This window comes from Lentinula edodes (genome assembly GCF_021015755.1).
Source record: "Lentinula edodes strain Le(Bin) 0899 ss11 chromosome Unknown C8R40scaffold_9, whole genome shotgun sequence".
In the NCBI taxonomy this organism is placed as follows: Eukaryota; Fungi; Basidiomycota; class Agaricomycetes; order Agaricales; family Omphalotaceae; genus Lentinula; species Lentinula edodes.
In genome coordinates, this window is record NW_025764315.1 from 728804 (window position 1) to 742691 (window position 13888).

Below are 13888 nucleotides of genomic sequence, written 5' to 3' on the forward strand. Positions count from 1 at the left end.
TCCGCAAAGACCCGCAAGTAGAACTGTTCTTCGATGACTGCTTTTGACTGTGCTAGACCTTTGGTCTTTCACCATGTTTGAATATATTGCTAAATTGCTGCCAGATTGCAGCCATAGTACCGTGTTTCGTTCGAGAATCGAGAAAATCAAATGATAGCGGAACTCAAAAGTACTTCCGATCCGCTACATAGTATCTGCAGTACTTAGTCAACCGCTTTCACATCATGAGAATCTGCCATAGATCCAAGAAGCTGATTAGTATTGGTACATTGCATTCGTACTGAGGAAACCATAGTAATATACAAAGGGTAGCAAGCCAACATCCCAAGTGAAACGCGGAGGTTGCACCAGAGGGGCTAAGTAAGAGGAAGATGGATATAAAATGAGTGAAGCCGAGGTCTGAGTCTAACGTTCAGCAATACGACTTGTGTGCAAGCCAGATCATGCATCCATCGGCAGCTCCACCCAACCCTCTGACCCAAACGTATTCTCTCCAGAATAACTGACATACAGGAAATTGTCCTCATCCCTAGAACGCCGATGAACGATGGAAAGGAATACAAAGTGGTCACGCTTACTTGTGCTCCTCGTATATCGCACTCATAAGCGCGGCGGTAGGTGGCAATACCTCATCCACAAAGATGAAGATAGCCTTCTCAGGTGCGAGCTTGATTCGTTTCCGGATAACATAGACGAACTGCCCCACAGTAAGATCCTTGATTACAGTCAATGACATAGTCACGTTAGACAATGGCAGTTTCACTCACCGATGGTACTAAATACTTCTTCTTATCGATAGTCGGGATATCCGTTCTATCTGCTTTCTCGCAGATTACCTAGTGCATGCCACATTGAGCCACGTAACATAGAGCAGAAATCCAGCGACACTGACAGGAATACGATCTGGATACTTCTGTCGAATACGCTCTGCCTCTGCCTTGCGTTTTTCTGGGAAAGAATACGAGGTAGGTATGGATGCACGAAACTTGCAGTAAGAATTAGAAACCGACCGAAAGGGTGCTCGTCCTTGAACTTTGACCTCATCGTAGCAGTATAGAGAATCTAATTCGAAGATGAAGAGTTGGATTGGTAGAGACGTTGACGGGTTAAAAGTATGTAGTGGTGGTGGTCCAAGATGAACAAGCGTTTATAACACGAGTTGCAAATCAACACACTCGTAAACAAAGTCGTTGACGACTCATTGAAACTCATAACGCGCTGTCTGGCTCTGGCCCGTAATTCGCCAAATATCGACTATTCAGCTTGTTGGCTACCGAATACAGTAAGATATGCTTGCTTGCTACTACACTACAACCATACTGGAAAACAGTCCAAATTACATACAAAATTCAAAATAAATAGATTACTGTGACAAAAATGGTAGGCTACTATGATCTTCGATCTGCTCCCATTCCAGCAGCCATTCCCATTGCCATCGCTGACCCCATCTGCGCACCCGGGCCGTCTGATGGTACAAAGACTGTCTTTGCACCATAAGCCCGCACTTTGGTGACTTCCATCCGACGCAACTCCATCTCACGGGCAAACTGATCGCTGACCTGGGCGTCTGCAGCAGCCTTGATTCGAATTGCTTCCGCGTCTGCTTGAGCAGCCAGTCTAGTAGCTTCTGCTTGAGCTTCTGCTTCAATCCTTGTACGCTGAGCTTGAGCCTTTGCCGCCGCGACAACGCTGTACGCCTCCGAATCGGCCTGTGTGTTGCGTGCCTGCGCCTTGATTCGTGCCACCGATAGTGCACCTTCTTCTTGTTTCACTTTGTTACTATTTTCTCGGTCAACGTTCTACACCATACAGCGCGTCAGATAACAACGTTTCGCGGAAGAAGCTTCAATCATAAAATGAACATACAGCAGCTTCTACCTGAGCTTGGAGTGCTCGCGTTGTAAGCTTATCCATTGTCGAGGCTGTACAGAATGCTTAACGTTCGACCTCAAACGGAAAAGTGATATGAACATACCGATTTCACCTTTGAACTGGCGGTCGATGACAGCTGATAAATCGAAGATGAATTCCAAATTTCTTTCGAAAGTGGAAACGCAGCCGTACCGAGATCCTTGAGGACAATACCATAATCAAGGGCAGCTTCATGCATCTCATCCATAGCACGAGTTCTGAGCGCATCCAAAAAAGCCGAAGATGGATCCGTCCCATCTTCCATGTTATCAGGACCGATTGAACGTTGCTTGACCTGAGTATAGAAGTAGTGGGTCGCAAAATCACACAAAAGAGAAAACGTGAACCAACCATGGCAGAGTAGTCGAGGTGAGCTACTATTTGAGTAAGGATAGATTGTGTTTTGTCCCTCAGTGCGTCGTAAGGCGTATTGTATCCGTGTGTTGTCAGTTTCAGCGGCTCAGTGAGTTGCCATTTTAGATAAATGGTCAAGCTGACTGGGACTTGATCGCGGGTAAATCTGTAGAAAAGACCATGAGATATGTCAAGCGAGTTCCAAACAGATGAACCACTTGCATATCCTTCGTTGGCATCTCGATTTGATTTTCACCGAGGGTGTAAAGACCACGGAGAGTAACACTCGGGTTCGTAATCACAGATTGACCAGCTCCTAAAAGCTCCAGATCGTCTCCCCTTTGCAGGATAGCACAATTATTAGCAGGAATATTGAGGCTTGAAATGGCATGAACAATCTTGATGATTCAATACGGTAATGCAGGTGACTCACAATGTTGCTACAACGTATTCTTTGACTTCTTGAGCATTGGTTTTACTCTTCATTGTAACCTCGTGGGTCCATCCAAGTGTAGACTTGGTGATCTTATCCTTTACACTCTGCGAAAGATGGGTTTGATCGACAATCGAGAGAACGTCGTAAGTTCCCTCAATAGCAAAACACACAAATCCAGCGTTCTTTATCACAAATATGTGATTTTGAGGATCCGATATGACTGCTGCTTGATTTTGAGAGACTTGGACCACCGTCAGGCCCAGAAATTCGATGACGGTGTCGGAAACTAATGTAGTGTCACTGCATATTATGGACGCAGAAAGCAAAGTTCACTTACGTCCTTTCTTTCCTTCAAAAGATCTTGCCCACCAATTACGCAGCGGAAAGCCGGGATAGCGACCAGGACGTGTCAATATCTTGGGAGAGCCTCCGTGATTAATCAATCCGAGTTGACCAGGAGTGATTTCTGACCCAATCCAATCGGTAGGAACCTAGCAAAGCATCAAAACGGAGAAGATATGTTTTGGGAAGGTCACATACCTTCTTCGAAAGTAATTTGGGCCTCCCAGACTATTTGAAAAAAATCAGATAATTGCGTCTGCTGTAAGTGATACTCGTAGATACACACCTCAGCTAGTTGTCTATCAAGTTTCTGAAGCGCAGCGATCAAACCGTCTTTGCCTATGCGCACGAAAAATGGCCTTTCTTCAAGCTCAGTTTCAATGCTGTTCACAAAGGGATGTCCAACTCGTTTCTTCGGGGAAACTGGATTTGGTAAGAGGTCATCGTTGACCTTGGGCTTGGACTTCAAAAAGTCCTGCTGGTCGCGCGAGTCATCGCCGACAACGGTAGATCCATCAGCATAATTCGACATGTTGGTTAAGTTCGGCATCAGAATTTCCGTCGTTTCTGTCTTTTTATAATCCTGGAGTCAGGGAAGTCTGACAACGGGATGGTCATAAGGTCCAAGAATTTTGCACTGCAATTTGGCAACGGTTTTGTCACGCTGTTGAATTAATTCTGCAATTGGGAGAAAAGCTGTTGTACATAACTTGTCGGGCCAAGTCTGCCTGTGTCGGGTTGTTGATAAAACTCGAAATGCTGTATGAATTTATGAAATTGAATTTCTTCAGTATCCGGGCCGATTGTCGAGACATGAATTCTGAGTTTCAGACGTGGCAAATTCTATTTTCGACACTTCCATGCAGTTGCCGTGGTTGTTGCTGCTGTCCATCGCGTCAGTGGCATTTTCTTCACCAGTGAATGATACTTTTTTATGGGGCAGCTATCGCCCAAACCTATACTTTGGTATTCGCCCGAGAATTCCCCAGTCACTCTTGACAGGTCTTATGTGGTTTGGGACCCAGGATTACGCCTCCATAAGTCGTAAGCATCGCGTTCGTTCTTCACAACTACTTGCTTACATCTGTGGAACTCAGAAACGCGTCACGCCTGCGATCAAGGTGATCAACTTCAGTCCTACACCTGGACAAAATATGATCCTCGGGAAGGAGGTGTACAAGTCATTAAGGACGCTAGGAACAATGTCCAGCTTACGACCGAATTCTTGAAGGTTCCTGGTGGAGACCATGGAGGCAACTGGGCTGCAAGGATTAAAGGCGAACCTCTGGATCCATGTATGCAATCTAAACCATATGCCAGTTTCCAATGTTGAAACTCGATATAGTACAACCCTCAAGGATTTCCACAATCTTCTATCTTGGAATGGAAGGTCTCGGTGGAATCGACATGGATACAGACGAGGAAGACAATGTACGCAACCAATTGCTTCAAAGTCAATCTCCACGTTGATTCACACGTCTGCAGGGCTTGCAGGGTGACATCAAGTTTACTGGGTCCTCACCGGAACTGGACGACTTTAGTATCCGCATAGTTGATGGTTTGTTTATCCTGAGCTCTCCGCATGTCACTTCCGTCGATACGATTGCGTTTTTGAAGGTCCAAGCAATACTGCAGTCACTAGCGGTCCCCACTCTGAGGTATTCAAGGATAGAATCGGCAAGAGTCACTTCATGGGTCAACCAGTTCCTGCCGGAAACATATGGCAAGCTAAAGGTTTGAACCTCTCATGATATATATGGTTCCACAACAAGCTGACTAGCATCCTTTGTGTAGAATTCATCTTACAGAGCTTGATGAAAAGAGCACAGGAAGTCATTGCTCCATACCGAGATCCTGCGGCGGGGATTCCCGACCCGTCTTTTGTGCTTCAGCTGCCGGATGAGATTTATTCTGGTAGTAATCTTTATGCTGTTCAAAAGTTTTTTGACGGTGAATTTCAGTTTGACGTCTTTTATGAAAGCGCAAGCTCCAGACAGACGCTGAGCTGTGAGCCCTGAAATATATCACTTCTTTCATGATGATCTCACAATTTTACAGCTTCCACTCTTGACGAGGGTATTACTGCTCTTTCTACTTCTTTTGACCAGCGTTTCAATAAGGTCTTTCCAACACCCTCCGATTATTCTTCAAAGAGCAACAAGGATGCTCTCGAGACGTTCTCACAAGCAATTACATCGAACCTCATTGGTGGTGTTGGTTATTTCTATGGCAATTCAATCATCAACGAGAAATTCTCGTACGAATGGGACGAAGATGACGAAGCTGAGGATAGATCGGCCAGTGATGAGAAAGGCCCGAGATTGACTGAACCGAAAAAGTTGCTCACAGCAACACCGAGTAGAAGTTTTTTCCCCCGTGGATTTTATTGGTATGTAGGCGGGGCAACATTTTAGACCACTTACTGCATTTATGTCCTCTTTCAGGGACGAGGGCTTCCATCTGCTACACATTGGAGCATGGGACAATGACTTTGGGTGAGTATCTCTTCCCCGTTGCGTTGCGTTGGAGGATAATGTCTATCACAGCCTCGAAATTTTGAAGGACTGGATTGACCTCATTGACGATAATGGTTGGGTTGCCCGAGAACAAATTCTTGGAGAAGAGGCTCGAAGCAAAGTAAATCTCTCATCTTTCATCTCCTCGTGTATAGCGATCTTATATTCCACGCAGGTCCCTGCAGAATTCCTGACTCAAGTCCCCAATTACGCCAACCCACCAACACTCACTGTTGCTGTCACAGCTTTCATCAACCGAGTCAAAATTGCCTCCCTCGGCCCCTCAGACGCAGACCTTGGCATGGATTTTGGCATGGGCAGTTCCCAGACCCCTTTAACTGAAGTTAAAACCGAACCTGGCAACCGGTCTTTGGATCCGGAGGTCGCGACTGCCTTCTTGAAGGGCATATACAAACCGCTCAAAAGACATTACGACTGGTTCCGCCGCACTCAACGTGGACAAATAAAGCAGTATGGTCGCAAGGCTAGATCAAGGACCGAAGCCTACCGCTGGAGGGGAAGGTCTGATAAACATGTGCTGACGAGTGGAATGGACGACTACCCAAGAGGACCTCCTCATGCTGGGGAATTACATTTGGATCTTATATCATGGATGGCACTATTCTCGAGGACAATGAGAGAAATTGCAGAGTTTATCGGAGAGAATGATGATGCGATCTCTTATGGTGAGATCGAGAAAGCCATACTTGACAACATCGAAGGTGAGCTGGCCTTCTCCCGTTCTATTGGAATCATGGGCTGGAGCTCATTATTAGATTTGCATTGGAACGAGGAACAACAGATGTACTGCGATGCTAACGTCGACGATGATGGTGAGTTGACAAGCTCATCTTTTTGTATCTATCACACGGATTCAGATTGCACGGTCGGACTTTCAGATGAATCCTATCATGTATGCAACAAGGGTTATCTGTCTCTATTCCCATTCATGCTCTCCCTCTTGTCTCCGGATTCGCCTCATCTGGGCGCTATCCTTGACGTGGTTCGAGATCCGGAGCAGCTGTGGTCAGATTACGGGCTGCGTAGCTTGTCTGCTTCCCATCCAGAGTATGGAACTGGCGAAAATTACTGGAAAGGTCCTATCTGGGTTCAAATGAATTATTTGGTCCTTGGGGCGCTACATAACAGATACGCAGTCGAGGAAGGACCTTATAAACTAAGAGCCCAGGAGATCTACCGCGAGTTGAGGAAGAATATCATTGACAATGTGTTTAAGGTAACTGTTCAATTATCGAGTTGTCAGATTTTCGCTGAACCCTCTTGTAAGGAATACGAGCGTACAGGGTACGTTTGGGAACAATATGACCCCAATACCGGTTATGGTCAGCGCAGGTGAGATTCGTCTCTTCTGTATTTTGTTCATGATTTAACAAGGTCATCTTGAAGTCATCCGTTCACAGGATGGACATCATTAGTTACATTAAGTGAGTTGCTTTCATTCTTATCCGATTTATTGTGACCTGAAATTGCACTTATAGTTCTCACTGAAAAGTACTGACATGAAGACAAGATATCACTTCATATTTTGTAGTAATTTATGTGTGTGAATACCTTGCAGACTCGATGCCTTGATTCTTTTCAAATGCACGGAGGGTATGTACTTCGGAAATGTATGGAGATGATGTGCAGCAGTTATATGCTAAATCCTGAACTTCAATGCAAATCCCGTAAAGTGGTACTTGATGCGGCCAAGGTGTGAATATGGGTGTATACGTAGGGCAATTGTAGGACATGATGAAAGTTGAAAGGGTGTAGAAAAGGGTCATAAAACATCAGAAATTAGGGGAAAAAAGAAGAGACTAGAATCGACCGGCATCAAAAGATAATTCATCAAAATGTAGGGAATCCAAGCGTATCTCGCCGAAACTTAGGTCTGGTTCTCCAATTTCACCTAAGGCTACCGGTGAATTTGGGGCGATAGGCTCAATCACAAGTGGGGTTGTCTCCTTCTTTCTAGGACTTCTACTGAAAGACGGCAGTCTCTTCAGCATGGAGATAGACGGGCGATTTGGAAGAGGGTCAGGGAAAGCTTCATCAACAGGAGTCGTGGGACCTGATGAAGAGGAAGATTCGGTGGAGTCCGTTCGAGAAGGACCAAGTGAATCCCGAGACAAGCTATCAAGGGTTGGAATAGAAGGAGAGGTGGGAGTGGATGAACCTGCATCAGAGCGCTCCGAGTCCTTCGAAGCGGTAAATAGACTAAGTACAGAGAAACGGCGGCGGTTAAGTCTGGGAACAGATGAGGGGACGACAGACGGGTGGAGGGCAGGAGAAGGACAATGACGACGAGGCGCGCGCGGAGTGGTCTCCATGTCATCCTCTCCCTCACCATCGTCGTCTGTGTCTGGATATGGGACAAAGCCCTGCATTTCAGCTGAAGACGGTGAATGCAGCTCGACGTCAAAGGCTTCCGGAGTTGAAGCCTCAGTAACCGATGATGGGGGACTCTCATTGAATGAGTCGAAGGAAGAGCGGGATTCGAGGGAAGGCGAATGACTAAATAATGAGAAAATCATGGAACCTCGTCGGGACGGAGTAGGACTAGGCGCTCGTGAAGTTTCTGCATCGGAAGTGACAACTTCTGGAATTATTCTACTGCGGGATACAGAGCGACCGACATTTTTAAGAGAGTTGAATGCTCTAGACGCCCGAGACTTGAGGGACTTGGAAGATTTAGCGGCGGTTTCAGAAACGGAAGGTAACTGATTCTCGCGTTCATCCTGGGTATGTCGTCTGACTTTAATGACTTCAATAATTTCCGAGTCGTTTCCTGGAGAGTTTCCATCTCGAATAGTGATATCCGGGTCCTGATAATCCTGTTCACCTCGTACTTCCTCTATCGACCGACCGTCGCTCCTCCGAGGCATGACAACGCCATTGGTGTGACCACCACGATGAAATATAGGTGATTTATTGGAAAGCTGTCGTGATATGATTTCTAGAGCTGATCCTGTGGCCTCAAGGTCTTCTTCGGTAGGAATATAGCGCTCTCGCGGATATGTAGCGTCAAAGCAGCAGAACGGGGGATCATTGTCTTCTTCCGGTGGTATAACAAAAACATTGGGCATTACAAGGGCAGTCATAACTGCCTGGAGAGAGAAAATGAGCGGCGGGCTAGTAAAGAGCGTGTTAGTCAATGGACGTTTGGTTCAAGTGCAACTGTTTCTTATTTAGGCAGTCGATACGGCATGGCCGGGGTGTTACCCACAATCGGTAAAGTCAAAGCAAGGCTTATCGACCGAAAATTGAAATACTGGGACAGGATGCATCCCATCGGTCCTGGGCCCGCAATTAATTAAGTATGGTTCGCTCTAAGTATGCATAAGCAGTCCAACGATGACCACTATAATAAAACTGAGTACCACGGTACATCTAATATATACAACATAAAATATAAGTTAGGAGTACAACCAAATGAATCTACAGTATCAATGACTAGATTATGAAAGTACATACAAAAGTTACAAGGGTGAATGCTGTAGTGTAAATGTATCTGCACGGGCGAAACGCCCCCCAAAAAACTTGGCTAACCACTGAAACTCCATATCTTGACATCGCAATCATCGCTGCCAGAAATGATCTTGTCTTCCCCAAGAGAAACACAGCTCACAGCAGCAGTGTGTCCTACAAGAGTGGATACGCAGCGCCCTTCGTCACGATTCCAGACCTATGAGAGGATGAGATTAATCTTGAAGGGGAGGAGTTCTGGAATTCTTACCTTGATTGTACGGTCATGACTGCCACTTACAAGCCTCATCTTGTTGACAGAGACGCTCCATACACCTTCAATATGCCCGAAAAACGTTTGGATAGGCTGGGCAGTTTCGATATCCCAGATCTTGGTGGTGTTATCAAGACTGCCCGAAACGAGTAATGGTTTCTTGGTTCTGGATACTGTTGATGCCACCGGTCGTGAAGCTAAACTTTGATCTGATACAAAACTACTCGAGGAAGTAGATGCCAGGGACGGGGAAGAAGAGTCAAGGGCGACGACGTGGTTGAGTGTGCGTTCCTCTTGATCAAGGTCGGCGATTTCAACATCCGCCGGTTCATCGCATTCATCTGCCAGAAGCAGTTTGATACTCTGAACCTGACCGACATGTCCCGTAAACTGTTTGATACATGTACGAAGAGTAAGATCCCATAATCGGATCGTTCCGTCGTCGGAAGCGGAAAAAAGCATTTTGCCGGGGTCGATCTGAGGTGCCCCACAACCAGGTACATCGAATACTGGGGTGGTTGACGAAGCCGAGGACTGACCGGTCTTTAAAGAATCCCACAATTGAACCGAGTTCACCCAATCCTGATGTCCTCGCAGAGTAAAAGCACCTCCTGTGCGAAGATTCCATACCTTAATGGTGGCATCAACGCTCCCGCTGGCTAGAACGTTTGAATCGAAATTAAGACAAACGACACCTTCGGTATGTCCCGTCAAAGTTCGAATACACCGACCTCGCCGCCAGTCCCACACCTTGAGAGTCATATCCATGCTCCCAGTGATCAACTTAACATCATCAAACTGTAAAGCTCGGATGGCCCTCGTATGTCCTTTCAGACAATGTAATTCGACGCCAGTTTCTAGGTTCCAAACTCGGACGGTGCGGTCATAGGATCCAGTGATGAGAACAGGAAATGAGGGGTGTGTCAACGTTTCGCTGTATTGGAGACACATAACACCATCTGTGTGTCCTTTAAGTGTACGAACAGTACAGCGACCTCGACGCCAATTTCTTTCTATAGTCATTCGTTCACTATAGACATCCTTCCAAGGTCGGGTGGTCGCAGCGGGCTTGGTGTCGGTGAGAGCAAGAAGCGACGAGGAGGATGAGGAGGATTCAAGATCAGGGTTAATGTCAGATGAAGGATGGAGTACGTCCGATCGCTGCCGCTTCAACGGAGGCGCGACTAGATCCGTCGAATCTTCCAAGGACCGTTTTAAGGAAGGCAGGTCAGGAGAAGGGCAAGGCGACCCAGGCAAATGATAAATTTTCTTCTTTTCCAAAACTGGTAATCCCCAGCCACATTTATGGCATTTCTGACCGATGTGCTGCTCGCAGATGCCCCGCCATAAAATATCATCATCCGCAAAGCTCTTCCATTTCTTCGTCACCTGTGCAGCGCGACATAGGGAAGTAGCGTCAAGGTAGCTGAGCACTTTTAAGGAAAGCTCTCGAGGAAGGACAGTGAAAGGATCGATACGGATAAGATGCGCAAGCTGCTCCGTTAACAGTGACAGTTGCGAAAAGCAACACATAGTAAGGAGACCTTGTAGGATGAGAGCACGGCGTGGATGTGAAGAGGATGAAAAGCTGGACCAGATCGCATTAACAGCTTCCCGTTCCTCCAATGATAAGGCATCTAAAGACTGTGAGGAGTCAGTAAAAGGACAAGCGGAATCGAGTCGCGTGCGTACATGTTGAAGCTTTAGATTGGTCCCTTCGTCAGCCATCCGCTGGTGCCTCACACATAATTTTCTTCCTGGAGGCTGCTGAAGTGATGTTGAGGACAACCTTAAAGGTTCCTTGATGACAGAAGGCCTAGGGCTATCGGAAACGGGCCTTGAGAGCGTAGGCACCTCAAGTTTTTCATCGGCATAGCTGCTCATGATATTATCGGTGTCTCTGGACAATCTGGGTGCTGGAAGAGTATCACAGAGTGTTGAATTCGACGGTTTAGGCAAAGATGGCATGATATGTGTACGAAAGCGAAAAATGAATGTGAGAGACCCGACTGAAGAGGAACTGTGATAAATATATGAAGATGCTGTCTCGCCAAATATGGCGCCATCTTCATTCAATCCTTTGGCGCCCATCCGGATCGACATCTCTTCCAATTTGCACGAATCATTCGCAATCCACATTTCATGTTTGATGATTTAGAATAATTAGGTTTTGAAACATCATTTTTTTACATATGTATTTGCTCGTCATTCATTTCAAGATATAAAAAAACGAAATATGAAAAGACGGTCATCGAAAGAGAAAACCGGTAACGAATTATCCGCGCCTTGCAATGACTGTTGTGACGAGGGTCTGCACTCAGTCCAACGTTATCTTCATCTGCTCCAATGGTATAGGTACAAAGTTGTCCAGCACTATGTTCCGTGACGCCAGCTCTGGCTCGCAGTGCGAAGGCACAAGTCGTCGCATCAAGTCTGGTCGCACAGATAATTCTGCAAGTCATGAGCTTTGAATGAAAAAAATCAATTTTGGGTGGCATACCTTCACGAGTAAAGTTGAAGAGAGGAGGAAATTCTTTCCCGTTTGGCATCCTTGCTCCTTCAACCCGTAGCTCGTCAAAGAACGGGTGGACCATGGCCTCGACTGAGCTAAGCCGAGCCCCTGGTGTGTATTCTAAAAGTTTAGCAACCAAATCGATGGCCTCGGGAGGAGTACGTGGCCGGAATACCTATAAATTTATGAGTATGAGCAACATAGATAGATTTCATCCAGTAGGACAAACTCTTACTTTCGAGAACGGATGAGGCTTGATTTGTGGGAACTTGTGCTCCATGTAATTGGGGTTCATCGTCTTGATCTGCTCCCTTGACGGTGTGCCCAAAATCTTGATGATTTCCACTAGCTGGTCGATACCACTTTCCCCAGGAAACAAGGGTTGGCCGAGCATCAACTCTGCCATCACACAACCGGTAGACCAAATGTCTAAAAGAGAACTAGTGAGAAATCATTCCAAAAGCGGCGACACATGGGTGACATACCGATGTTGGTGGTATAGTTGGTCGCACCGAAAATAAGTTCGGGAGCTCGATAGTATCTTGAACAGATGTAACTGACATTAGGCTCGCCAGCGACAAGTATCTTGGCGGATCCAAAATCACAAAGCTTGAGAACTCCAGTGGCCGGATTGAGTAGCAAATTCTGAGGTTTGATATCTCGGTGGCATATGCCGACCGAATGAATGTAGGCAAGAGAACGGAGGAGTTGATACATGTACAATTTGATTTGGAGCATGGGCATTGGTTGCTTCAGCTTCGTGTAGTGGCGACTAGCACGATATACAGTTTCGGGAACGTATTCGAGCATGAGATTGAGATAAACTTCGTCCTTCTAAAGAATAGAGTTTCTCCAACTTCAGATCCGAGCAATGCTGTCAAAAATACCGAATTGACTCACTTTTTCACCATTGGTGTAGAAAAAGGCGCGGAGGTCAACGACATTAGGATGCGAAACAAGTCGCATGATTTGAAGTTCACGGTTCTGCAAAGGAACGGGAATGAAGACAAGTCGTACGAATGTTGAGAAGACACACCTTGAACCTCTTATCCTGCAGAACTTTCTTGATAGCAATATCCTCTCCCTCTTTGGGTGCGGGAACTATCTTGGCCTGGAAAACGACTCCAAAGGAGCCATTGCCGATGACTTTGCAATGGCTGTAGGATATCTCCCGATGATCGCCCGTCTTTCCATCGGAGGCTACGACCTTTACGACCTTCGTAGGATCATCAATGGCTATTATACGTGCAGGTGAGCGAACAGCGATATGCGGAGACAGATAGAAAATCAAACGTGAAAATTTTTGGAGCGAAGGAAAGTCAAATAAACTTTATGTGAATGGGTGAAGAAAGCAGAGAAACATACGTGATATTTTGACACCATTTATGGGCCCATGCGTCGACATTGCAAGACAGAATTTGAGAAGATGATGGTTATGGAGAGAGAATAAGTCCAATCAGGAGGCAAGGGTCGGAACCAGACGGAGCGCAGTAATGCGGGGAAAATGGGCAAATCTCAAAATCCACAACAAGTTGGGCTCGTAAGGAGTCGAATGGTGGAAAAAGGGCAAAAGATATGGTCTGAAGTAATAAGGAGGGTAGCAGAAGGAGAAGGAGCGATTCAACCTGTAACCTCTCTGCGCACAGGATTGGCTATGAATCATGTGTCCCTTCACGTAATACTCCATCAATTCCATTTCCATTCCCCACCTTCGGTTATTGATTCAGATTGTCGGATACCAACAGCAGCCAACAGCCCACTAAAATCACATTTTACTGTCGTTCGATAGCCTGAAGATTGCTTTATTCGACACTGGTCTCGACCTTCAAACGGTCTCGGCCGTTCACCTTAAATATATCTGCCATTGTTGTCAAGGCTCGTAATCTCGTCCTCTATCAGCCTCTATCTTGGCCTCCATTCGTGGTAGAGCTCAGAACCTATCAAGATCTCAGGACTACTATCTAACAAGTCTCAGCCTGTCATTTAGTTTTTCGGAACCAAGATGCTTGTACACGAAAAAGAATCTTGCTTGTATTGTTTGACCGAGCACCCACAGATTTCAAAGATGTCAAAGG

The 13888-nt window shown here is 46.1% G+C and overlaps 6 protein-coding genes across 6 annotated transcripts; 1 reads left to right on the top strand and 5 right to left on the bottom strand.

Moving 5' to 3' along the window:
• Positions 1 to 441: 441 nt before the first annotated feature.
• On the bottom strand, positions 442 to 1044 carry C8R40DRAFT_1159669 (autophagy-like protein 8 precursor; the record flags this gene model as incomplete). The annotated part of the gene is made up of 5 exons (XM_046229916.1): positions 442 to 529; positions 579 to 715; positions 768 to 836; positions 893 to 948; positions 1011 to 1044. The coding sequence occupies 5 exons, from the start codon at positions 1042 to 1044 to the stop codon at positions 442 to 444; spliced, it is 384 nt and encodes a 127-aa protein (XP_046088793.1).
• Positions 1045 to 1195: 151 nt separating this feature from the next.
• On the bottom strand, positions 1196 to 3879 carry C8R40DRAFT_1094845 (uncharacterized protein). Its single transcript, XM_046227678.1, has 10 exons — positions 3330 to 3879; positions 3242 to 3271; positions 3039 to 3192; positions 2699 to 2987; positions 2488 to 2643; positions 2263 to 2431; positions 2065 to 2206; positions 1976 to 2008; positions 1867 to 1922; positions 1196 to 1799 (listed from the first exon to the last, which is right to left on the bottom strand). The coding sequence occupies exons 1-10, from the start codon at positions 3591 to 3593 to the stop codon at positions 1389 to 1391; spliced, it is 1704 nt and encodes a 567-aa protein (XP_046088794.1). The 5' UTR covers positions 3594 to 3879; the 3' UTR covers positions 1196 to 1388.
• Positions 3880 to 3903: 24 nt separating this feature from the next.
• Positions 3904 to 7078, top strand: C8R40DRAFT_1159671 (glycoside hydrolase family 63 protein; the record flags this gene model as incomplete). The annotated part of the gene is made up of 15 exons (XM_046229917.1): positions 3904 to 4087; positions 4141 to 4338; positions 4389 to 4474; positions 4529 to 4601; positions 4661 to 4777; positions 4838 to 5050; positions 5102 to 5432; positions 5488 to 5538; positions 5590 to 5680; positions 5735 to 6281; positions 6336 to 6392; positions 6459 to 6796; positions 6848 to 6912; positions 6967 to 7004; positions 7059 to 7078. 15 exons carry the CDS (start codon positions 3904 to 3906, stop codon positions 7076 to 7078), a joined length of 2409 nt encoding a protein of 802 aa, XP_046088795.1.
• Positions 7050 to 8810, bottom strand: C8R40DRAFT_911888 (uncharacterized protein). Its single transcript, XM_046236656.1, has one exon. It carries the CDS (start codon positions 8661 to 8663, stop codon positions 7380 to 7382), a length of 1284 nt encoding a protein of 427 aa, XP_046088796.1. The 5' UTR covers positions 8664 to 8810; the 3' UTR covers positions 7050 to 7379.
• A 296-nt stretch (positions 8811 to 9106) lies between these two features.
• Positions 9107 to 11269, bottom strand: C8R40DRAFT_1159672 (WD40-repeat-containing domain protein; the record flags this gene model as incomplete). The annotated part of the gene is made up of 3 exons (XM_046229918.1): positions 9107 to 9247; positions 9299 to 10945; positions 10994 to 11269. 3 exons carry the CDS (start codon positions 11267 to 11269, stop codon positions 9107 to 9109), a joined length of 2064 nt encoding a protein of 687 aa, XP_046088797.1.
• Positions 11270 to 11618: 349 nt separating this feature from the next.
• Positions 11619 to 13218, bottom strand: C8R40DRAFT_1040327 (Pkinase-domain-containing protein; the record flags this gene model as incomplete). The annotated part of the gene is made up of 7 exons (XM_046223909.1): positions 11619 to 11752; positions 11802 to 11988; positions 12049 to 12242; positions 12299 to 12647; positions 12714 to 12797; positions 12850 to 13049; positions 13179 to 13218. 7 exons carry the CDS (start codon positions 13216 to 13218, stop codon positions 11619 to 11621), a joined length of 1188 nt encoding a protein of 395 aa, XP_046088798.1.
• Between the last annotated feature and the right edge of the window lie 670 nt (positions 13219 to 13888).